General features: G+C 43.6%; 1 protein-coding gene across 21 annotated transcripts in view; it reads right to left on the reverse strand.

Moving 5' to 3' along the window:
- Positions 1–24438, reverse strand: part of ADCY4 (adenylate cyclase 4) — a 1677325-nt gene that overhangs the window by 701693 nt on the left and 951194 nt on the right. For all 21 annotated transcript variants that reach the window (XM_069633796.1, XM_069633797.1, XM_069633789.1 and 18 more), the window contains 3 exons: positions 19829–19974; positions 13280–13391; positions 5289–5416 (listed from right to left, as the gene is read on the reverse strand). In XM_069633796.1, the coding sequence (XP_069489897.1) occupies positions 5289–5416; positions 13280–13391; positions 19829–19974 (386 nt within the window). The remainder of the gene's footprint in view (positions 1–5288; positions 5417–13279; positions 13392–19828; positions 19975–24438) is intronic.

Genomic DNA, 24438 nt, shown 5'->3' on the forward strand with positions numbered 1-24438 from the left:
TTGCTCTAGCTTTGATGATTCCCAGTAAAAAATGCCACACCACAGTAAGACATACCTAGACTGGCTACACCAAAATGACAGTCTAACAACATAAGAACACTTGTCATGCTTAATTAATCATAGTTGCCCAGAACAATATGCCATTCCTCAGTAGGAAAAGGCTTGACTGGTTGGACCTAAGGGACAGTCTAGCCACATAATAACTCTTATGATACTTACTTTATTATAGATGCCCAGAAGAATCTGCCATGTCACAGTATGAAATGACTGGACTGGCTGCATCAAAATGGTAGTCTGCCCACTAATAACACATCATGCTGCTTTATCATGGATTCCCATTAAAAATTACGTTTTGGCACTGACTACTAAATACCCCCCAACCCACATGTCCCCGCTCCTCCCACCTCCCTCCCCCAACTGTCAAACTCTGCTCCTCGGCCCAGCATTAAGAACAAGCACACACACCATTCACTCGCTCATTCACCACACGCTGACTCGTACACATGCGCACCCAGCCACCCAGACATCATACACTCACTAATTCATACACATTACATAATACATATATACACCCTTGCATGCACACACAGCTACAAACATGCATCATGAAAATACAACACCTTTGCACGCACGTACGCACAGATATCTACAAAAAATATAACATGTGTGTGCCTTTTTTCACCATATCCGTCAATCTGAGGGACTCCTCTGCAGGCAGGCTTCCGGCTCCCATGCTCCACGCAGACAGGATCCAGCTTGGGTTCAGGACCCTCTTAAGCACTATTGGGGCCCTGGGCATGGACATCTTTGGGGCCCCCCTCCACCAAACCAAAGGAATTAAGTGATCAAGAATATCTACCGCGCTCCCCCGCTGACACAATCACAACCCATAGGTTAATATGCTGCCTCACAGCATTAAAAATAAGGATGTTTACTCCCTTTAAGTCCCCTTACCATTAGAAGGCCAACATTATCCTTCTACGAAGAGGTTACTTCTGTTCTAGCATAGATACAGGAGGCTTTTTATCAATATCATCCAGCCTGTAGTATTGATCCAGGACTGTGTGTAAAAGGTACATGTAACCCAGAATAGACAGAGAACTCACATGTGCTGCCTCACAGAATGCAAACAATGCTCAAGCATAGAGGATGCAATTGGTAGGAAGGAGAAAGCTACACATATGATAGCATGGATAGTGGATGCAGATTACAAGATACCAGGAAGGTGTCTGTATCCAGGCAGAATGAGATAATAAGTGGGACATGGTTTTCAAATAGTGTTGCCATTAGATATCAAAAGACTAAAGTGCCTGTTGTGTGCAATATATCAACGCTCACTATTATAGTGTAAGCAAAACTATAGCCAGTGAAACCATGAGTGAGGCTGCTTTGAAGATCATACCCTGAGAAGGAAATCTCTCTGAAGGGCTGCCAATTTTGAAAGGTCTAGGGACTGGCAATTTCGAGAGGCTAGGCAATACAAGATTAAATTAGATGCCCACCATTACAAACATTGGTTAAGAGATGAATCTGGGATTGGTGCCAACTCAGCAATTTCTGCATGTGAACACTTTCATTACCAGTTCTTACCATGAAGTAAAATAATCTCATTTTATAAAACTGACTTGGAAAGTACACCAATCACATTACCAAACATGACAATTTTTAAAAACAAAATATTATAGAATGGTTTAACACAGAATGATTCTAGCTACATTCTCTCAATCATCAAAAGAAGTATATAAGTACCAGCATACCAATCAGTGTGATTTAACAGATTTAATCTGGGTTGGTTTTGTGAAATTGCCATTTATAAACATGCAGAAAAAACATTGACTTTAAGCAAAGCTTTTTTTGTGTCAAAGGAGCAGACTTTAAAATATGCTTGGCCGAGTCGTGCACCATCTGGTCCGCTCCCTTCTGTCTACCACCCCTTCCATTCAAATGGCCTACATAAGAAGAAAGATCAACTAATGGGCTAAATGATGCCACCAGCATGCGAGGGGGCAAACCTCACAGAAGACAGTACAGTAATGTACAACATATTATATGATTTGACCAGGATCACTGTATTGTCTGCTGGCAAAGCCAGGATACAAGCATGAATGCTTTGGTTCCAAATTTGGATACTTATTCATCTCTGGGACTAACAGTTTATGCTCACCGTTGGGAGGTGATTACCTAGGTTTTACAACACCCCATCGCAACAAACCAATTTCTAGACCTTCACCATAAGGATGACATGTTTGTTTTTATAGCAACCCCTATCTGGTGCAGATGGATTGCTGATAATAGCACCTGTTGTGCTGCAAGACCAAGTACATATGCAGGCAGGTTTATAAACTTCAGGCACAGGAAAAGCTCAGCCAGCCTTACAGGAATGTGCTATTCTAATCTTGCATAGGAACACACATCTCTGCAATGAGTGCTTACCACTCTGAGCTAACTTCTGAACCATTTTGGCACTCAATTTACCAATATGCATTTCAAAATTAGCCATTGCACATGATCAACATAATACCCAATATACCACAGTGAACACAGAAAGCATTACATGATGAATTGATCGAGGCAGAATGTACTTGCCAAAACAGACAGGCCATAGGTTTAGAGCCTCAGCACCATGCAATACAATATCCTGATGTGTGCTATTTAAGTCAAGTGAACAAAGGAATCTTACTTCTTTAGATCAGGCAGCCTTTTGAGGCCTCCTCCAAGGTGGGGGCCCTGGGCAAGTGCCCCTTATTCCCTCCCATAAAAACGTCCCTGCTCAGGTTCATGTCTTGTGTAGAGCAGAGGAGTGCGGGGGGAGTCGGAATTCTTTCAGGAGTCACTGACTTCAGAACGAAATTATCTCTGTTATGGTTAGAAAAGAAATACTTTCATTCTGACGGAAATAATTTCCTTCTGAAAAATTCTTTCTTTTTGAGATCTGAGGTGGGCCCCACCAGAGACCCGGGGAAATGGGGCTGCCACTACGCCAATGACTCTTGTGTGCCTGGCCTTTCTGTACAGATCTTTGAGTTTTTAAAGTGTAGGTATACATGCTCACGTGCGCACATATGTTACAGTACACAGGCTCGGGTTGGGGTAAAAACATTTGTCCCATGCACCGAACTAATCTGAAGTAATCTTGATTTCTATATTCTATATTGTTCTTCATCTCTTCATGAAAAGTAAAATGTACAGTCTTTCTGAGGAAGATCCCAGAAATGTTCCCTCTTCCCAAAAGGTAATAGAAAGGAGTGGGCACACTAGCACAATAATATTGAAAAATCTGACAACTTGATGTCAAAAAATGTTATCATGAATAGCTTGTCATGCCATTCTAGTCTTATTTTTAGTTCACACTGAGCCAGGCCAGTGCCTTTGTTGGTAGAAGGCTTTCACAGTACAGTAATACATATTTATCCATAGTGAGACTAAACAGCCAGTCTCCTGTGCAGGCAGTGGTCAATAAAATGTGAAAGGTGGAGGTTGATGTGTAACAAACAGAGAAAGTTGGGAGGAAAGGGCAACTGATCTGTCCTTTTGGTAGCAGTGACATTCTGGCACCATTGTGTTGTTCTGTGTTACGTTGCTTTGCTTTGACAGTTACCATACGGCTAGGACAAACTTTGCTGCTTGTACAGCGTTTTGTGCCGCAGTAAGGCCATCGCATAGCTCTGGGAAGCAGGGAGGGAACCATTAAGGTTGTAAGCCAACAAGGTGACCACCAGTGTGCCCAGCGATCAGCATTGAGGGGCTGCCAGAGTAAAGCAAAAAGTCGTGGAACAGAAGTGAATGTGCTCCAAAACTGAAACGCAAGCAAAAGAATTATGATCTAGGTAGCTTGCACAACTGGAAACTCGTCTAATAACAACATTCTGGAGAGGGTACATGCAGGAATGTGAATTTGCCATGTTCCCAACTCCTTGAAAAATTTGCAACATTTCCATTTATTCCGACTTTTATGTTGTGTTACAAAGTTTTTAGACTGTGCCGAATCACCAAGGCATTAGACACAGGCTTACGGGATATGATATGATATATGATATGGCATTTATAACGCGCCTATACCCAAGTGTTTCAAGGCGTGAAGAGGCAAGGGAGGGGGAACAAAGTCAAGACAGACAACGATTTTACTAGGCCAGGTGTCATTCAGATCGCGTAAGTGCATGGGAAGGGGGAAAGGGAAAAGTGCGTGGGAGACCCCTAGGACTGCTAGGTACCGTATCGTAATGGTTACAGTGGTGTGTGAGACAGGCTTCCTCTTAGACCGAGTATTGGCTCATCTGGCAGGTTATCCGCATAACCCAGCGTATTATATCCTTGTCAATTTGGACTGCAGTTACCTTGTCCTTTTAATAGAGGGAAGCATGTGAATTCTAGGCGAAAACAGGGGTGTGAAGTCTATTTGCCAGTTTACATTTGTAAGGCTACCTCAGCCTTTGACCCTTTTCATAAACTGAGTGCCGCTCTTGTGTTTAATTTATTTATTTGGGTATTTTGAGGAGTACTGGCTGCAAGCTTATTGCTGCTTCAAACCACGTGAACATGAGACATCGATGTGAAACGACATAACGAAAATCACATAATGTAACTCGACATAACTTGACCTAACCAGCCATCATGCCCCAACAACATAAAAAGAAAGGGTGAATAAATAGCTAAAAATTAAATAGAAAAAGCGTGTGTGTGTAGGGAGAGGGCACAACTACCCCAAAGCAGAAGGAAGGTGTACATAAAAAAAAAAAAACAGATTGAGATTAACATGCAAATGCATTTGGGAACAAAATACAGAGATCATAACAGACAAACACTGTAAAACCTGTCCATGCAACTTAAAACACAGTGTGGCATCCCAAACCCAAGAGAGCATAGCATAACGCTGCCAAATAGCAAATCCCTGCCATGGCTTACCATAATAAATAATAAACAGAGCAAACCAGCACAAAACACACACACTTTTAGATTTGATGTCTTCTCTGGGGATTAACGAATCAAAAGAAAACTCCAGATTTTTCGTATCTTTGGCCTGAGCGGCCATCTTTCAATGGTTAATGGGACCTAGAGCATTCATCTCCCAGTATTGGCCATGGTTCAAGGTTATGCAGTGACCAATCTATCATTATTCACCTGAGAGAGAGAGGTATTGCAAGAATGAGGGATTGGGGGTGTGGTGTATGCGCAAAGCCGGAAGACATGCAAGCCAACACCACTATGGCATTCCTGTCTGTTTTAACTTCCTCCCATTCCTTGCCTTCCAGGAGTTTCCACCCTCCCATAGCATCCTCAACCCTGCACACCTGATGGACTGGCACATGTCTAACCCCATCTTGACGCAGTTTTTAGCATGGTTCGGCAGCGATACAGGAAGTCCAGACACGCAGTAGTAGCAGTCCCCCAGGATTTTGATTCTCATGCACTGGTTGTCCTGAAAGAGAGATAGAGAGAGTGAGAGCAGTGTTGCTAGGAAAACAAGGAAACAAATACAGAGGAAGGTGAGTAAAGCAAGGAGACAGGAAAGGTGGGAAAAATAGCGAAAAGGAAACAGCGTGAGAGAGCGTAAAGACGAAAAACTCTACATCATCCTAGGAGGGAAAAGGAGACAAGTAGCTTAGCTACCAGATATTTACATACTATCATTAGGACATACATACACTCTTATGTTCAGCATGTCTACCCAAGCACATGTTTATTTCAGCCAAGACTGACAGGCTTGCATGTTGTCGATGTATTTCCTTTAGCAGGGCTGGAATAAATGGCCATGTCAATAAGAACGAGAAAGAGGGCGACGGGACGTGGGTTCTGGGAGAGAGGAAATTGCAGAAAAGTGCTAGAGATACAGAGAGAGAGAGAGAAAGAGTAAAGGAGAGAAATAAGAAGAATAAGAGAAAGAGGGTTGTAGGGTGAGTGAAGGTACGTGTGGGGGAAGAAATGTGAGGGAAAGGTTGTCACAGCCACACAGAACAAATTACAAAAGACAACAGGGGAATCGATTGGACTCCGATTTCAGATTGTTACTGGCCAGACAGAGACTCTAATTACAACAGAGAGACTCATGAAACCAAAGTGTACGAACGAAATACCATGGCACCCTGAAAATATTCAAAGCAATTATTTAACATTAAAAAAAGAGCATCCGGAACACCAGAAAACGGTGTGCAGTCATAATGTCGACATCAATAATGTCGACAGTCAAAATGTCGACAAATTAATGTCGAAAAACAATAATGTCGACAAACAAAAATGTCGACATTATTCGATATTTTTTCGACATTAATTTAGTGTATGCATAAATACATACATAAATATATATATGATGTGTTGAGTATGAGGGGTGGTTGGGGGGGTGTGGGGGGGTGGCAAGGGGGTGTTGGGTGAGGGGGGGTTGGGGGGGGACCCCCCCATAGTAAATACAATTTTTTATTTATTTAATTATTGAATAAATAAATAAATAAATAAATAATTGGTATGTGTTGAGTATGAGGGGTGAAAGGGTGGTTGGGGGGGGTGTGGGGGGGCGGCAGGGGGGTGTTGGGTGAGGGGGGTTGGGGGGGGACCCCCCCCCATAGTAAATGATCATTTTTAGGTTATTTATTTATTGAATAAATAAATAAATAAATAAATAAATAAATAAATAATTGGTATGTGTTGAGTATGAGGGGTGAAAGGGTGGTTGGGGGGTGTGTGGGGGGGGGGGTGGCAGGGGGGTGTTGGGTGAGGTGTTGATAGTTTTAAGGGTTTATAGTCATAATGTCAAAAAAAAAATGTCGACATTTTTTTTTCGAAAAAATGACTTTTTCCATTATAAGTATAGGATGTCGACATTATTGTCTGTCGACATTTTTTTTTCGACATTTTTGTCTGTCGACATTTTTTTTTCGACTTTATGACTATAAACCCCAGAAAACTACCAGGAATTTAAGAAGTCCTTCCTGTCCAGTGCCTTTTGGAGCAAATGCTTAAAAAGAACACACCATGCTTGGGCCCAATAGCAGAGAGTATATGGAAACAGTATTTCTTGGACCTCTGTAAAGCAAGATACAAATGTGAATAATTCCAGTCCCAGTAGACACTGTAAAGAGGTTACACAAGCTAGAGAGGATGGTAAAGGTAATGTAGAACACCCTGGATATATCAGTAAGAAAGGCTGAGTTAAGTGGGGGCCCGAAAACCCTTAAATCAGGCAAAGCACAGGTACCAGACACAATAATCAATTAAATTATGAGATACAGCAGGACCAAATTACTTTCGGCAAAATGTCGCCTTCACCTCGGGGCTAATTATCCAAAATAGGGGCAGAAGGACTCACCCCTATATACCAAATGATGACCAACTCGATGATTATAACTATGGGGTATGTGCCTGAGCAGCAATCTCAGAAGACTGCTCTGGACCATCCTGAGCAAGAGAATCTGGAAGTATGTAAGAAACAACAAAACGATAGCATCTCTTGGCACAGAACAACATCAATCCACCCCTCCCTTTACGGGACATGCTTCAACTTTCCAAAAGCTTTGGAATTAACAAGACACAAACGACTGTTTGAAATGGACAAGGAAGTTAAGGAAGTGGTCTTTGTGGATAAACATACACCATGCGTGTACTCTGAAATACAATGAAGTGTAACAATACACCTGAGCACATATATCTTCCAACATTAACATGGAATAAGACAACAATGTTGCAGTAGCCCAATTTTACTCAACATTTTTGTGAATAACTTGACAATCCCTTTAGACAAGTCGCAGGCACAGAGACTAAAACTGAAAGCAGTTACCTACTGTTTCCTGTGTTACAGGTGGCCTCAAGAACAAACCAACGCTCGGAAAAGATTCAAGGGTTTATATTAACATATTCAAAAAGGTCTCACTAACAGCTGTCCCTCTCTCACTCATCTTCAGTGAGCGTTTCCCTCCCTAACTTAGGCATCCCTAAATCATGTCGTTGTCACTAGACATTGGTAACCCCAACTACCCAAGATCTGGCTGGCTACTATTGAGGGCTAAAGGCAATCACCTTACCAATCTTTCTCCCTCGGGGAATTTCTAGGTTGACCTTAACCTGGGCCCAACAAGAAGAAAAGAGCTCAAGAATATGTGCCTTTCAGTTACCCAGGTCTCACCTGGTCCAGCTTCCTCACGCTTTTGCACTCCTTGCCCTGATGTTCTCTCATTCCTTTTCCATCCCTCTATTCTCCTGCCTCCCCTCGCTACCACTCTCCTCTTTCTCTACCTCTCTGTTCCTCTGATGTTCTTCCATCTACTGCTACTCTCCTCTAATATTCTCACCTCTACTATTCTCCACTCTACCACTCTTTACTGTACTACTCTCCACTGCTCTACCTTCTCCACTTTGCTTTTCTCCCCTATCCACTCTACTACTCTCAGCTCATCACTCTACTCTCCACTACTCACACCAAAGTACCACTTTCTCTCACCAATCAAAACCTCACCTTGCACATGCTCTATATAATTTTCTTCCATGCTCCACTGCACCAGTCTTCTTCCACATGGTCTCTCGGTCCACCTCCTCTTCCCTCGTCCTCACTCGATCAACCCACACTGCCCAGTTTCCTGTTTCCCCTTTTATCCTCCTCCTCCACCTCCCATGCTTCCTAGTGCCCACCTAGTTCCCCGGGACAATAGCTTCCTTGTTCTTTCCCTGGGGTCGTGCTATACAAGTGCGAGGCTCTAAAGCACCGCCTAAGCCTCGCCCCCTCTCACACATGGGTTTGCCAGAGTTTTGCAATAGCGACAAACACAGTCAATCTCAAAGTTCTTATGCACGCGATCTGGAGCTTCTTGGTTGCCTGTCTGCAGAGCGTACTGTTTCACAATCCTGCACTTCTCTGCTGGTTTTCTTGCTTGTGGGCTGTGTGTCCCCTGCACCACTGCAAGGACTCCTGGGCATTGTAGTCTGAAAGAGAGTAAAAAGAACACTGCCCTGAACAGGGCACAGCAGGTATCGAGTGATACCAAGTGGTACTTGACTGTTAAAGCCTGGCCCAGGTAGATGGTATGGTGACTGGGGCCCTCCCAACTCACTTACCCTGCCTCTGGGGCGGGACTGTCTCTGGCATACACTAAAGTAGCCTCCTGCCCCTGGTTGAGAGGGGTCTCATCCCCCCTTTACACAGTCAGGTCCCTGATCCGCTCACACCTGAAGACTTAGTTCATTAGTCACCAAAAGACCCATGACTGCCACTAAAAGTGGTCATATTCTAAACTTGCAACAAACACCAAGGAGATGATCTTTCAGAAGAAATTCAGAACAAGCATCAAACAAGACCAGTTTAAGGAGAGGGGGAACCATTGAACACATGTTCAAATACATCTGCCAAGAAAAATATTCAAGGCTCTCATAAGCCATGAAATACCAGCAAGAAAGGCCAGGAAACCATTCATTGCATAACATCCAAACTCAATTCCATTAAACCCCAAGTTAAACCCAGGGTTACGCTATTTGACGGTGTGATGAAGCCTATACTTTTATATGACTGAGGTTTGTGGACTAAAATACACCAAATAGAACACTAAATGCGATACCAGAGAACCGAAGTCATTAACCTGGTGTTCACCAAACAAGTACTAAGGATCCACAGCACTACTGCAAACATTGCTTGCAGAGCAGAACTAGGATGATATTGATATAGATGGAGAAGTTAACAGCAAAACTCAAGATAAATCAAAAGCAAAGCAACAGCACATTCATCAAGGCAAAACCTCTCAAACCCATTTAATAAAACAACAAGCCCCCAAACACGGAAGACGTTGCCACATAAAAGAATCAGGGAAACAGTCCCTCCAGAGAGTGAGGGCGAGCCTGAAATCACAACTACACCTACTGTGAAAAGAAGCAAACCAAAGCAAAAACAAATATTGTTAAGTCCAGACACAAAACAAAATGAAATGCTGCTGGATGCTTAACGGAAGATATGGCCTGGCAGACTATTGTGCTAGGGAAGACAAACCAAAGTTCAGGCACGGAATGAGCAAAGAAAGGGCCAGTGACCACAGTCTAGAAATTGACAGGGGCTTGCATGGAAAACCAACACACCCAAAATCACACTTAAGGCTGGTGGAAAATGAGGCCCAAACCTTGTTACACTGCCCCAAATGTGAGATAACAAGAAAAATGTTTGTATGTATATATGTATGTGAATTATATAGCACAGACCTAGCTAGAACGCAACATAGTCTGTACAATAAAGAGAGTGGAACAGAGTGCTGTACAATAAATTGAGTGGAATATAGTGGGGGCGGGGATGGTCTTGTTGGTGCATGGTCCTCATTTGCACTGAGTTGTTCCTTTGAAGAGGAGGGTCTTCAGCTTTTTCTGGAATGGAAGGCGAGGTGGAGCCAGACTGATGTTAGCAGGAGGTGGTTGCAGAAGATGGGGGCAGAGAAGGGACATGCTTGTTTTCTGGTATTCTCCTAGCACTTCCTGGATTCCATTTTCACAATATCTTGGCTTTTGGTTCCTGGAATTGTGATGGTTTCAGCTAAGTATCATGGTGTCTTGGACAATCAAGCTTTGTTAGTGATACCCACTGTCTTATGCAAGCTTGGAGTGGTACCTGGTGTAGTTATTTGAGAGTGGGGGAAATGTGGTCAAATTCTTCAGACCTGTAATGAGGCGAGCTGCAGCATGCAGAACAGACCTAAGCTATACTATAAAGAATCCTCCAGAAAGATCAATGGCTTCACAAAGCGCAAATCATGATCAGAGAAACCCCAGAAAACCACAGCATGCCGGGAGGCTTGAAACCCCATCGGAAACTCAGAATTAGACGTATAATTATTTGCATAGTGTGGGAGTTAATCTGCAAGCTTTGCCATTACATGTTATTTCCATAGGTCATGCCAAAATATCATTATTGAAATGAGTTAGGTCACAAGGGTTGGAAGGTTGAGCAGGGGTGATAGTTGAGGAATGAGAGGGACAGAGTGAGCGGAAGAAAGAGGGATCTCAGAGGAAAGGACAAGAGACAGGCAATGGAAGGGGAGAGATATGGCGAGGAGGCTATACGTCAATTGGAGACAGAGTGATTGAGAGAGACAGAGGAAGACGAAAAGAGAAAGCAAGTGAAAGAAAAAGGAGTTTTACACTAGCATTGCCTTGATCCTAAAGCCCTTCACATTGAAGAACTTTTATTTTTTGAACTGCATGTAGAATTCATCAATGCTCAAAGATACAAATATTCCAACAATATAAGGGATGTTAACCAACGGAGTTTTTACCACTGAAAACGTTCAAAAGTCCTGTGTTAATTGATACTTACGGCCCTCTGTAATCCACGTGTAAAGCCCTGTCCTAATGGGCTTGTAAGATCCTGTTTTAATCACATTTAAATGTCCTGTGTTAATCGCCGTTTAAGGTCCGGTGTTAATTGCCCGTTAAGGCCTTTTCTTAATAAAACCTTTAAGGTGTCCGCACTAAATCACCTTTTAAAACCTGGTGATAATCTTTTAAGGCCTGTACAAGTAAGTAATAATCTGCATTCCCGGTGCACTCATTCGTGAGATTGTCTGGCTTGCGTGCTAGGACTGCTGGAGGAGCCAAGTGACTGGCGAAAGAAGCCTAAAACAAGCAGCCATTGAGCGGCGTTGGAGACAGGTCACTGGTCGAAAGTGCAATGAAAGGAGGTTTTGCCATGAGAGAGGAGGCAGAAGACAGAGCAGAGAGCAATGGAGCGGGCATTGGGGGATCCCAGAGGGGCAAGGGAGGTGGAGAAAAAAGATGGTGGCATGTGGGGAATGCAGAGCAAAGGCCCCAAAGAGGACCACACAGGAGTCTGGGGAAGTTATGAGACACCTTCAATCTAGTTTGCCCTCCTAGAGTGGGGGTATTTGTTTACTTGACCATACCCCACACATCTTTACACTGTTACTTCATCACTAGTGCTTCATCAGGCTTTACCTTCACATGGCCGTTACCTTCTGACCTTTACTGTCTAAGTCCAGCCCTGGCTAATTTGGAAGCATAAGCTATGTCAAAGTAAAGGTCAGAAGATGCAAATATCAGTGCGGCATAACGTTATGTGGACAAAGTAATAAGTAATCATTCTTCCAAGAAAGACTATGGGCCTCATTACGAGTCCGGCGGTAACCGCGGCGGTAAAACCGCCAGGTTACCGCCGGACTCGTATTACCATTCCACCTCCGTGACTCCCGGAATTACCAGGACATTATAGCCCCGTTGTCCCGGGAGTCACGGAGGCAGAATGGTGTTAATCCCCATTCATTCCCATTGAGTCCCGTAGGACTCAATGGGAATGGGGAAGTGGAAACACCGGCACCATCTAGTGATGGTGCCGGTGTTTCCACGTCCGCCTGCAGGCGGGAGGTGTTCAACCCGCCAGTTCAAACCGGACGGGAAGAACACCTCCCGCCTGCAGGACTGGGGATCGGGCGGTCAGGAATTAACAGTGGCGGCGGGTTTACCGCCACTGTTAATTCCGGACCGCCCGACCCGTAATGAGGCCCTATGTTCTCATGAAGATGACCAACTGTCCTTCTAACATCTGAGCTCTGGAGAGAAACCATTCTCCATTCATCCCACCACCACCCAACAGTCAATCGACTCAATAGCAAATTGCCCCTTCCCTTAAGCTTCCCATCACACCGTAAAAAGAGGTTTTGCAGAGCCCATGTTGAATCCCAAAACATGATACCTTTGAATCAATATAGACTGGTCACTGGGCGTGGCAGCAACAACATCCTCTAATCCTGGCAACCCCAAGCGTTCCAGATTTCTGTGGAAACTCAGAGCTGTCTCTTTGTGGATGGGTTGACTCCAGGTCGCTCAAATCATAGTTCATGTTAACCCAGGGCAGACGTGATGCGTGGACAAATAACCACCCTGCTAGTCAAGGGCAATGACACAGGCACACCCATCTTCTTTCCATAGGATACATATATGAGTGGATAACTCAGCCGTTTTACACTGCTCCTACGCCTAGACACACTTGTGTACAGGCATGTTATAAATGCCATATCATATAATAGGGCAGATATATGACATGACCGCCAAGAACAAATCCACAGTCCCTGCAAACTCACATGTTTCCAACACAGCCAAACAAACAAACCTTGGGAACAGAGCTGGTCTTTCACATCTCTCAGCGGGCCGCCTTTTTATGCCCAACACTTACTTTTAGTAAAACAAACGACCCGTTGTCTTGTTTGAGCCTCCATAATATTCATTCAGTCCTAAGCATGGCAATGGCGAGGGCATGCTGGGCTAGTGTTTCAATGTCAGTGGAACTTCACATGAAATGTGGATTGCTTACTTTGGCGATCTGGTCGAACTTCCCAAATAGTTCGTTGAGCATCAACACAAGTTCCTTGGGAGAGCACTCGCTGGCCAGTCGGGTGAAGCCCACAATGTCTGCATAGAGGATGCTGGAAATAAAAGGACACAGAAAAGGGATTGGTTAATGCCTGCGCGGATGGTCTTGGATGACGTGGCAGGTGTGAAGCACAGACACCTCATCGGGATCTTCAAACGAGGAGTAAGGGAAATGCTGCTAACTTTGTATAAAATGGGTTTACAATGAAACATCTTAATTCAGAAAATCCGGCAACAGGATATGTACTGCCACTGCAAACTTCTCCTAGTCCTGTGCCAAGTGATCTGTGCGTGCCTTGCTGCATGGAGTGGCCTTTACAGCCACGCGGGGGAGCTATAGGATTAGCTATTTCAAGAATAGAGAATGTGATGGCACTCAGGGCATCTCCCCATGCCCCCACCCTCCCAGCCCCTCCACCAGCACTTCCGTTCTGCGATGTCCAGAATATTTCCTTCTATTACTCCCGAGCGCCCGTATATACACTCCCTTTCCAGCGCCATATGTTAATTGACCCCAATTTCTGGGAGGTCTCTTCTGTTGGAAATTGCAACCCTTCCTCTTGCTCGGTGCCTCTGGAGCAGGGGCAGCCCACCTGTCACCAGCTCGATGTTTTCCACACGCTCCCTCACATTCACAATGTTAGGTGGAGCGGATCAGGTTTGTAAGACAGCACATCTGGAGGGTGAGCGCTTTTCGACAAGAGCCCCAGACCGTCTCCTCCTGGGACGTGTGGTTTGGGAAAGAGTCACAATACTGTCTTCAGTCTGCCTTTATCCGGCTTAAGATGTGACCATCGGAACATGGTAAAACCTGCAGAACTTGACACAATGATCTACATAGAAGCTTTACAGCAGGACAACCTTCTAGATTTGACCACATGAAGCGCATTTATTCATATATTTGTTTTTGCAGTTTTGTTAAGCTCCGCATATAGCCGGTTGCCCCTTCAAAGCACTAGGAAGTGAACTCATGGCTCCACGTGATGTGTGATCAGCGATCTGTACAAAAGCTCACGTCGTTGTTCGTTGTACCTCTCGCTGTGCAACTGAAAAATCCACTTGCTTTTGCCTTGGATATGTGACTCCTTTTACCACACATTGGAATTTGTCAAGGTACTGCTTCTGTACAGTCTCAATCTAGGACAAAATTAGGCGTGGGTATACAAATATTCACCCACATTTTAGACACGTGACGTTTCACCAGACGCTGTACAGGTAATACCTGTGTGTTGTTTTATGGGAACATTTGTGACAAATGGCACATTTCATGAATAGCTAACAATACTGGTTAAAATTGGACAAGATTCAAAAGAAAAGAGCCTTACATTTTATGGAAAACTGCATTTGAAAGCACACAGGGTGAACAATATTTTTGATACTGGATAGGTTTAAAAGTCAATTTTAAAAGGCTTTTACGAGTTCTCCCTCAATTATTTTTTTAGGAAAAGATGTGGCAACCTCACTTCAAATGATAGAAGGACAATAACATTGTATACAATGTATTTTAAATATTGTTTACACATGACTCGATGGGTCTCCCCAAAAGAATTAAACTATACAACATGGAAGTGGGGGACCTCAAAGTTAAGTGAATGCCAAGGAGGCAGAGCGTTACTGTGCCGAGTCTCCTGCATCCCACTGCGTCCTTCCCTTGCTGTCTTAGCAGGGAAGGTGTCTGGTGCTGGTGGGAGATCAGCTGTGAGGAGGAATGTGTAATGGATTTTAAGACATGGCACACTCCAGCCAGAGACTTCTTTCACTGACACTGAGGTGGCACACCATAAAACATGACCTTTTATTTTTATTTGAACCCTGGTTTCTTTCTTGAAGAGGCACCCAACCTGTCTCACATCCACCTTATCAAACACCCCGTGTCGCAATGGACTATGAACCAGGCCGTTGTGTAACAAAGAGATATTTCTTTATTTTTAAAATTCAAATGAAAAATCAGAGCGAAACAAATTTTAGGGCAGCAATCACCAGTGTGGTGGCAATATAATGCAAAATGGTATAATACAATTAATTCAACTTTCTGACATCCTCTACATGAACCTTAAATAGAAATGGAAATAAAATCACTTTTCTTTACAAGCATAGATGGCACATATGTTATACACTCTCCCTGCAACACTCCCCAAACACCTGCTAACAAAATTCTGTGTTGATGGAAAGCAGTGGCAAGGAGTCAGCAAGAAGAGGGAAAAATCGATTTTTAAATTTGACCCAACACCCCAGAATAGGAAGTTAAAGAAGAAAATGAAAACCTTCAAAACGAGCAAAATAGCATACTCGGATTTCACTTGTTACTTATAGATCAGTTTACATTTGCGGTAAGATAGATAGAACAGAAATGTGTGTGGATGCACTAAAGAGACAAGGAAGCTGACAGGCTACTGAACAGGGCACTAAAGCAACGTGAACACAGGTAAGAAAAACGATTTTGGGAGGAAAATAATGCAACAAAAATCACAAGCAGCAAAATTGCAATTTCTTATTTCACACAGGCTTTAAACTGGCAAACAGCTAAGAAAATGGGCTTAGCAATCAAAATCCGAAATTGTTTTTTTGGGATGGGAAACAAAGACACAGAACAGATAAGATACTGAGGGGAAGGGATGACTCTTTATAGGATGATAGTATGGGTTTTATTATGAGAAATGCAAGTCAGACTTTTAAAGGAAAGCAAAATACACAGGTAAAATCGGTTTTGTTAGCACAATGATTAGTTCTACTGAAGCTATATTTTAAGGCTATAATTAGTAAAACACTCGACAAAGTTTACTTTTGAAGTGCAACAATAATGAACATGAATTTTCAATGGGGAATTAATTAATGTATTAAAAATTATACTAGGGACTTACACAGGTAACTGAAGGAAATAGAAAAGAAATATGCTAACAGATATGGACTAAACAGATTCTTCTAGGGAAAAGGTGAACAGAGGATACTCACAATTTGGGAAATGACTAGGGTTTTATGGGATTTAATAGGGTGTGAACAGGAAGCAAGGTAAAAGAGCAGGATCTGCAGTTTTTTGGTACTGGGTGATAGGATAATTACAAGGTAAGCTTTGGTTTGGTAATTTTGACAGCCAGCAGGGTCTCTAGATGGCATGACCATGGATCTGGTCATGGGCAGCGGGGTCAAGAGATCTGGTTACTGGGTCAGCTGGGCTCTCCTGGTGGGGGAACAGCTGGGCAAAGTCTGGTCACTGTGGACAGCGGTATGGGTCAGCTGGACAAAAGGTCTGGTCACTGGATTCGCCATAAGGAGATCAGCGGCCTTTACTCCTTTCTCCCTGGATTATTGGGTATGCCTTGGTCTTGATAGGTGGTTCTGCCTGGATCTGGATCTGGAGTCTTGGAATCTTGAAGGGTGAATTTTGAATTTTGAATATCCCTGTGTCTCCCTGTCTACCTCTTATATAGGCAGATTGACATCATAGAATTTTTACAATCTGGGCAGAAATGCTCTGGACTTACCCCTTGCATGGGATAGGCCAGGGTACGGGTGTCCCCTCCTCCCTGCAGGCTGACTGGTTCCAGGGAAGTGACCTCACCTAATGGGTGTGTACTTTGTGACTTGCTTTGTCTCACCACAGTACATTTTTACCAAAAATAAGTTATGGAACTAAAACCTCATATTTACAATAGTCACCGTCATAAAAATCGGATAGAGAGATCCCATATTTTATAAGGAATATCCTGGTTCGAACACAAATTCTGTGCGATGTTGCCTCATCCTTGGGCACAATCTCACCATTTTCAGGAGAAACATAGTATCTAAAATTCTGCAAATGGCTACACATATGCATAATATTTGGCATAGTTTCCCCAAGTTTAATATCCATGCCATTTATGCTTCACCAATAAATGCATTTTTGCTGCCATTTCAGTTCACCACGTGCCAGAGAGATGCACCTAGTCTTATTGTGCTCGTCCAAGAATCACATTAAAACTGTCATAATATCACATTACCGCTTATTCAGATTGTAGGGGAAAATGTATTAAAGTATAAATGTCCTGCATTGTCAATTGGGTGGATTTGGCAAAGATGTGGGCGGTACTGCCACCCCCACAATCCAATTTGTCTCCCCTGGGTCAGCTTGGACAAGGTTTCCACGACTCCCCTTTGAAGTCCTCCAGTGGATACTGGGGAGGAATGTAGAGGAAATCACACCTCCATAGATATAGGAGGCAAAACAAAGGGCTTCACCCCCATCATTTGTCCTTGGGTGCAGTTCTGCCTGACAGTCTGGGAGAACCTTTAATTATCACACAGTCAGGTCCATAAGAACAGGCCACATGCCCTTGAAGTATCAGTTCACGGGGAGGTGCAAAATTGGCCTGGCTGCCAAACTGGTTTGACAGAAATTCCTGGGCCTCAGCCAGGATGATTTGTCTTTTGGGGGGAATAACAGAGCACAATATCCATATCTTTTCAGCCCCTATCCCCCCATGTACAATTGTGTTTCTGTTCGAGCTACATTATAATTACACATTTAGCTTTCCCAAGGTCATTTTCTGCTTTGCAATAACAGATTTACACGTGTTCATTTTTTTCTCATGTTCATTTCACAAAATGCAGTTTTCCCGCACACATATTCCTTAGCGTGTACTTTCAGAAAGGCTTTTTATAGATCTGTTCAGTTTCTGGACACTGAGATATGCTTGAAACGGTTTCTTGGTAATTGACACACAGCAAGAGAGAGCAGCTTTCCTTTGTAGTACTTTGCGTATGTTGGTTTATTTAAAAAAGCTGTGCGGACTGGATACAGAATTCCTTTTCTTAGACTTTACTGATGAAACAATGCCGTTCTGGGAGGGATGGCCTTATTTGATGGTGTTCAAAATGAAATACACAGACAGGGTTGTGTTTTAATGGAACAAAACTGTGTGATGTTTGAAATGTAAGTGCACCAGTGCAATGATTTTTTAAATGAAGGTCATTTTCCTGTGCAGCCTTGAATGTTTAAATGACAGAGCAGCAATGCACAGCCATTCTGAATTTGAGTTGTTTTCTCTGGATTCACGTGAATGACAACAAAATGCAGCTATTCTTGTGGTGGCTGTGATCAACTCTCGCCCCATTTGTGCTCAGCAGACAAAAGCACAGCCCCTTTTTGGGTGACTGCCGAAATGCAGGTTTAGTTGTAGGGGAGTGCTGCTTTAGGCCTTAAATGTACCCCACAAATGCCACGTGGCAGGCCGGCAGGAAATACATCACTGCTGATGGCAACACGCATGTAGGTTTTTCACCCGGCATGTGCATATTAACATGCCAGGATGGGTTGTGCACACTAGTTATTGCCTAGACTCAGCACTGTTTCTCAGACCAATCAGCCACACTACACTGGCAGATGGACAGGGCACTTAATGTAAAGCCGCATATATTGACCAAATAATCATCCCGAATTGACTTCTTGCCCTCTTGTTCAGAATGTGGATGAATGCCTGACACATCAACCCCAACCTAGATACTTTCACCATGGGGGGCTGTTCTTTGTAATGTTTTGTTATGGGCTATTCACCGAAAGACTGTGCCTGACAGTCTGAGCTGGAAATGTGTAGAAGATTCAAAGGTGTAGCCTGGGTTGATAAGGCAGGTAGGTCTCAAAGCTCAGCAGAGATGCGGGGGGTGGCAGGGGATATATGGTTGTGGGAGGGAGGCCATTCATAATGCTGTTTACATCTGTAGCGGTCATAACAACCTCAGGAGGTTGCAAATAAGGGGAACCTTTGAGTATGAACTCCCCCATGGGAGCTTTAGGGAAACCAATTACCATCCACAGTTCATGTACTGGTTCTTTGTGATTCTAGAGAATGCATAACAGAGAATGCTTGTTCAGGGAAAACAAATCACAGTGAAAAAATATCATTTATTCTTTTGAGGAGGTCTTCGACCCAAACCCCCCCCTTTCACTGTGTGCTTAAACCGACCCCAACCCCATTGCCACCCGTTTTACCTCCTTACACAACCTCATATCTATTTATTTAAAATGTTGATTTTTTTTCTCTGTTTTGTTTCTCTGTTATATCATTCTCTGTATTTGTATTCTCTATTAACAACAGATACCTCATGTACCATGTTGCTGACACTGCATAGCCCTACCTCCACTACACTTTCAAAATATATCTGTCTTTCTTGATTTCCATTGCCACCGTAGGATTGTATGCCTCCAAATACAAATGCATCTGCATGGATCAATGGCAGAAGAAGTATATTCTATCAAATGATGGTAATTGTTTCTACGTTATGGGCTTAAGCCCTATTGCATTGAGATCCTAAGTGAGGCCAATCCGGTATCCTTTGCTGGTGGAACCCAAGGTAGATGGGAGGGAAGCAGATCTGGAGTGCTGCCTTCATAGACTCTTGGAACTGGTTCTCCTCCCATTTGGCCCTCCCTAAAAAGCCCATCTCAGCAGGTTTGCCACAGCTCTACTGTCTGACCCATGGTTCAATCCTCCCATTATGCAAACTCTCACATTACCTGACATTCTCATGCCTCTTGATGTAAAGGTTGTGGAAGCTGTTGGTGTTCTCGGGTTTGGGGGTCCCATCCTTCAGCCGCTCAATGATCTCAGCCTTCATCTCCAGTGCAATGTAGACGGGCAGTATGGAGAGAAGTAGGTGTTCCTGAAGGCAGGTGGGGGGTTGTGAGAAGGGAGGAGAAAATACAATTTACATGAGACACAAAGGGCCATTGAGTGTGAAACTCCCTCAATGTATTGATGTGGTCACCCCCCATGATTGTAACCCTTGGCAGAAAGGAGTCACAGGGATCCTCTGAGCACCAGCACCAATGATGCCAAGTTCTTTCACAGGTTGACTCTGCTTGTGCTTTGAGGATCTCTGAGCCCAAGCAAACAAACAATACATGAATAATGGATGAGTGGATATGGGAATGTTCAGAGGACACGTTTAAATAAAACTTCTAGACAACTTACCAGCAGCAAATACAAATATTGCATTAGTTGGTTGGGGTGCAATTGGCGGGAGAGACAATTAAGCTGAGTTAGGATTTTAAGTTCTCGCTTTCTCAAGGGAGGGAGAGCGTTGACATGAGAGTGGAAGCATTGATTTTGCACAGTTAATGAAGTCTGTACAGGAGCAATGGTGGGCTACCTTTTCTTGTCGTCCTGTATCCTTTGGCTCTGATGCAAATTAACAAACTTGACTGATACATTTATTTTTAAACAGTTTCCTGAAAAGTAAACAGATTGGCTGGAATATCAACGCCTGGCCCAGACTATTATAAGACTGGGGGCCTGTTGATCAGCCCGTGTGCCTCATACTTGAATTATGAATAGTGTTGCTGTTTGATGGGTGCCGCGCCTGCTGATGTCCTGTTCCCTTATTCCAGGATCCTTTATCCATCATGTAATGGACTTAATCAGGTTGACCACCGAGTGACACTGTGTTGTGCCAAGGCTAGTCTGATATGCACTAGCATTTTCATGATAAACTTTAGTCTCACTACCTGATTGGCAATGGCTGTAGCTCGTCAACCAGAATTTTGGACATTTCCGTATAGATGATTTCAGAAAACTAGAGATGCCTAGTCTAGCTAGGCCCACCCAATTGCTGCATTGTAGATATTGGTAGGGATTTTCAAAACTTGAGAATTGCGGAGTGGTGCCTGTGCCCAATTTGTTTATTAGAAAGGCAAAGGTGGGAATTTAGCGGCGATGCTGATGTTCTCCTTCGGATACAGAAACTTTGCATCAGTGTAAGGGCAATTGTGCATGGCTTTTGCACCATAGCAAAAATGACCCTAATGCAAAACGTATTGTTCCACGTCATTTTTTCCCTGTTGCAAACAGACTGCAAAGTAGCACTTTACTAGTGCGAAATTCCATAATACGGTCTCTAGGAGTGTTACATTCAGCGAAAGCTAACATTTTGTCTTTACTGTCGCCCAGGTTGACCATCTTGATTTTGTATTTTTTGCGCTATCGATTGTTATTGTCCATCTAAAAGTAGTTGGGTCCTGGAACTTTTGATGTTTTCCTGTTTTCCTGACTTGCTTTTCAATTAGAAGGAAAGGTAAGTGGTCTGATATAACACCCTTCTGCCAATAATGGGGCCTTCCTGCACATGGCTCTGTAAGAAAGGCGGATGGGAGGTGTATTAAGACGAAAATGCAGGCAAGTAGTTTTCAGTGTAATTATTTCACCTGTACAGCAGCTCCCTCAGCCTCGACCCTCACCATCTCCTTCAGTGACTTCTCTCACTGCATTGCCCCTCTTCCTTCCACATTACAGAACTTCACAACATAAGCATAATCCCCCCTTACATAACAGTATACACAACAAAAAAGCATTTGGAATGCTATCACACCACTTGAAAAACAAGGCTAACTATGCTGGCACGAAACAACTATTTGCATGTGTGACATTTAAGAAAGGTTGACAACATCCAGCAAGCTTACAGAGTAGCGTTGCCTTAAGTGCTAACATAGTTATTTCGCCACTTAGGTTGAACTCTCTTCCTGCCACTTGTTCTCCTCTGCCCTTCTTCACACTTTTTACCCATCTGGAACCCATTCATTTCCTCCCTTCCATCACTCTCACCACCACTTTGTAGTATTCTATCAGTACTCGCCACTCCTTCCGTATTGACAACTGTAAACACAATTACTACATCATTACAAACAGCCCACATTTTCTTGGGCCCAAAATATGTATCGCCTTGATATTTGTGTACCATCCTGGGATTTAGGATCCATACTGACACCCATGGTCCATTCTCTCTGCATGGCATTCTTTAAATCAAAAGTATTTGTATAACTATTTTGTCCTTCCTTGATCACGTTCATGATTCTCTCACTGTCGATGAGTACGGCCCTGATTCGCGGCCTTTGAGTGGAACAAAAAATGATACGAGCTGGATGCCCCCTTGTTAAAACGCTTCATGTGTTTGTCCCTGGGATGATACAATGCGGCGCATGCATGTTTAATTGCAAAATTTGCCAAAAACGTTTTCATCATTTCTGAATAAAACTGCACCCCGTTATCAGTGACAATTTCTTTAGGAACTCCTTCCTTAAAGAAAACCGCTTCCAGAAACTGGAGCATTTCAGCAGCTCCTTTCCATTCCAACCATTTAGAGTGGTAAATAGAAATATGTATTTGCACCCCGATCTCAGCTCTTGAATGTGTTCCATAACATCATCTGCTACTTTCGTCCACTGCTGCGAGGGCACCTCAAGGGGTAACAACAGAGTTTCTCGAACCACAAGGTTTTTTTTATCATTGTTCAGGCATGCAAAACAAATGCTAATTAATCTCTACACACTGACATCCATGTTAGGCCACCAATAACTTTGTCTCAATCTCCTCTTTGTGCCATTGGCACCCAAATGTACTTGGTGTAATAATTGCATTAACATCTCTCTTAATGCTTCTGGTGGTACAATTTACACTTCTCTCCTGAGTCTTTCCATAAAAGTAAGCTTGTCTTTTACTTCAATCCAATTATCAAACCTCCTATCTACGGTTGACTTCTTAGGCCACCCAGTCAGGGCCCACTGTTTGGCACAATACATAACTTCATCACTTTCCTCAGACAGCTCCCACTCATGCCATCTGACTGCTTCTTCGCTCACATTTGCCACTACCACATCATCATCCATTTTTTCTTCACTACGCTTTCCCAAATCTACTGGAAGTCACAACAAACAATCTGCTACAGCATTTTTCCACTCAAATGATTGCTAGCCCAAATGCCATTTGGATATTCTGGGTGAGGCATTCCTCCACTCCACGCGAGAGAATATCAGAACTAATGGCCTGTGATTAGACTTCACAATGAAATGATGACCCCAAAGATAAAACTTGAAATACAAATTAGACCAATATACAGCTAATTCCTTCCTCTCCACTACTGAGTAGCTAATCTCTGTACCTTTGGTGTATATGCTAAAGCTATCACATGTTCTTCTCTTTCATTTTGAATGCTCGGACAACGTGGCGTGCAAACCCATAACGCTGGCATCCACCATTAAATTGGTGCATGGCCCAGAGTGGAAGTTACGTAAAGAAGGTGCAATGACAATGGGCCTCATTACGAGTCCGGCGTTAACCGAGGCGGTAAAACTGCCTGGTTAACGCCGGACTCGTATTACCATTCCGCCTCCGTGATTCCCGGAATTACCGGGGCATTACAACCCCGGTTTTCCGGGAATCACGGAGGCGGAATGGTGTAAATCCCCATTCCCATTGAGTCCTATGGGACTCGATGGAAATGGGGATCATGGAAACGCCGGCAGCATCTCGTAATGCTGCCGGTCTTTCCTCGTCCGCCTGCATGCGGGAGGTGTTAAACCCGCCAGGTCAGACCTGGCGGGAACATCACCTCCCGCCTGCAGGGGTCGGACTCAGGCGGTCCGGAAACAACGGTGGCGGTGGGTTTACCGCCACCGTTATTTCCAGACCGCCTGGGTCGTAATGAGGCCCAATGTCATCTTTATAAATGCCTCTTTGCATTATCCTGACCATTTGAACCATGTCCCCTTTTTCAAAAGCACCCTGAAGGTGTTGACTTAATGGCAAAACCCTTCACAAATTTGTGGCAATACTCTGCTAAGCCCAAAAAGTTGCTCTTTGTCCTTGGGAGCTGGTGCCAACTTGATTTTGTCCACTAAGCTATTCTTGGGACTAATTCCCTTCGCTGATACTTTACACCCTTAAGTATTCAACCTCTTCCACACATATTTTGCATTTGTTCCTTTGTATTGTCAAACCTGCCTACTTTAGTCTTTCCAACACATTACTTAACTCCTGATCATGTATCTCGATTGAGGCGTCAAATACCAATACATCCTCTTGGAATACTACAGTTGTCCCTAATCCTTCTTTTCTTTTCCATCACTCTTTGGAATACTGCCGCTGCTAAACCATAAGGCATCCTGCAAAACTTAAATTCCTTTTCTGGCGTTATAAATGACTAAAGATGTTGCCATTCATTTGCTAGACGTACTCGGTGGTAAGCAGCTGAAAGATCCATTACGCTTAAGTACTTGCATTGCCCCTGGGTGGTCAGGATCTCTGAGATATTAGGCAATGGGTGCCTGCCAACCAAAATATTTCTGTTCAAGTC

Source organism: Ambystoma mexicanum, chromosome 13 (assembly GCF_040938575.1).
Source record: "Ambystoma mexicanum isolate Mex_15411 chromosome 13, UKY_AmexF1_1, whole genome shotgun sequence".
In the NCBI taxonomy this organism is placed as follows: domain Eukaryota; kingdom Metazoa; phylum Chordata; class Amphibia; order Caudata; family Ambystomatidae; genus Ambystoma; species Ambystoma mexicanum.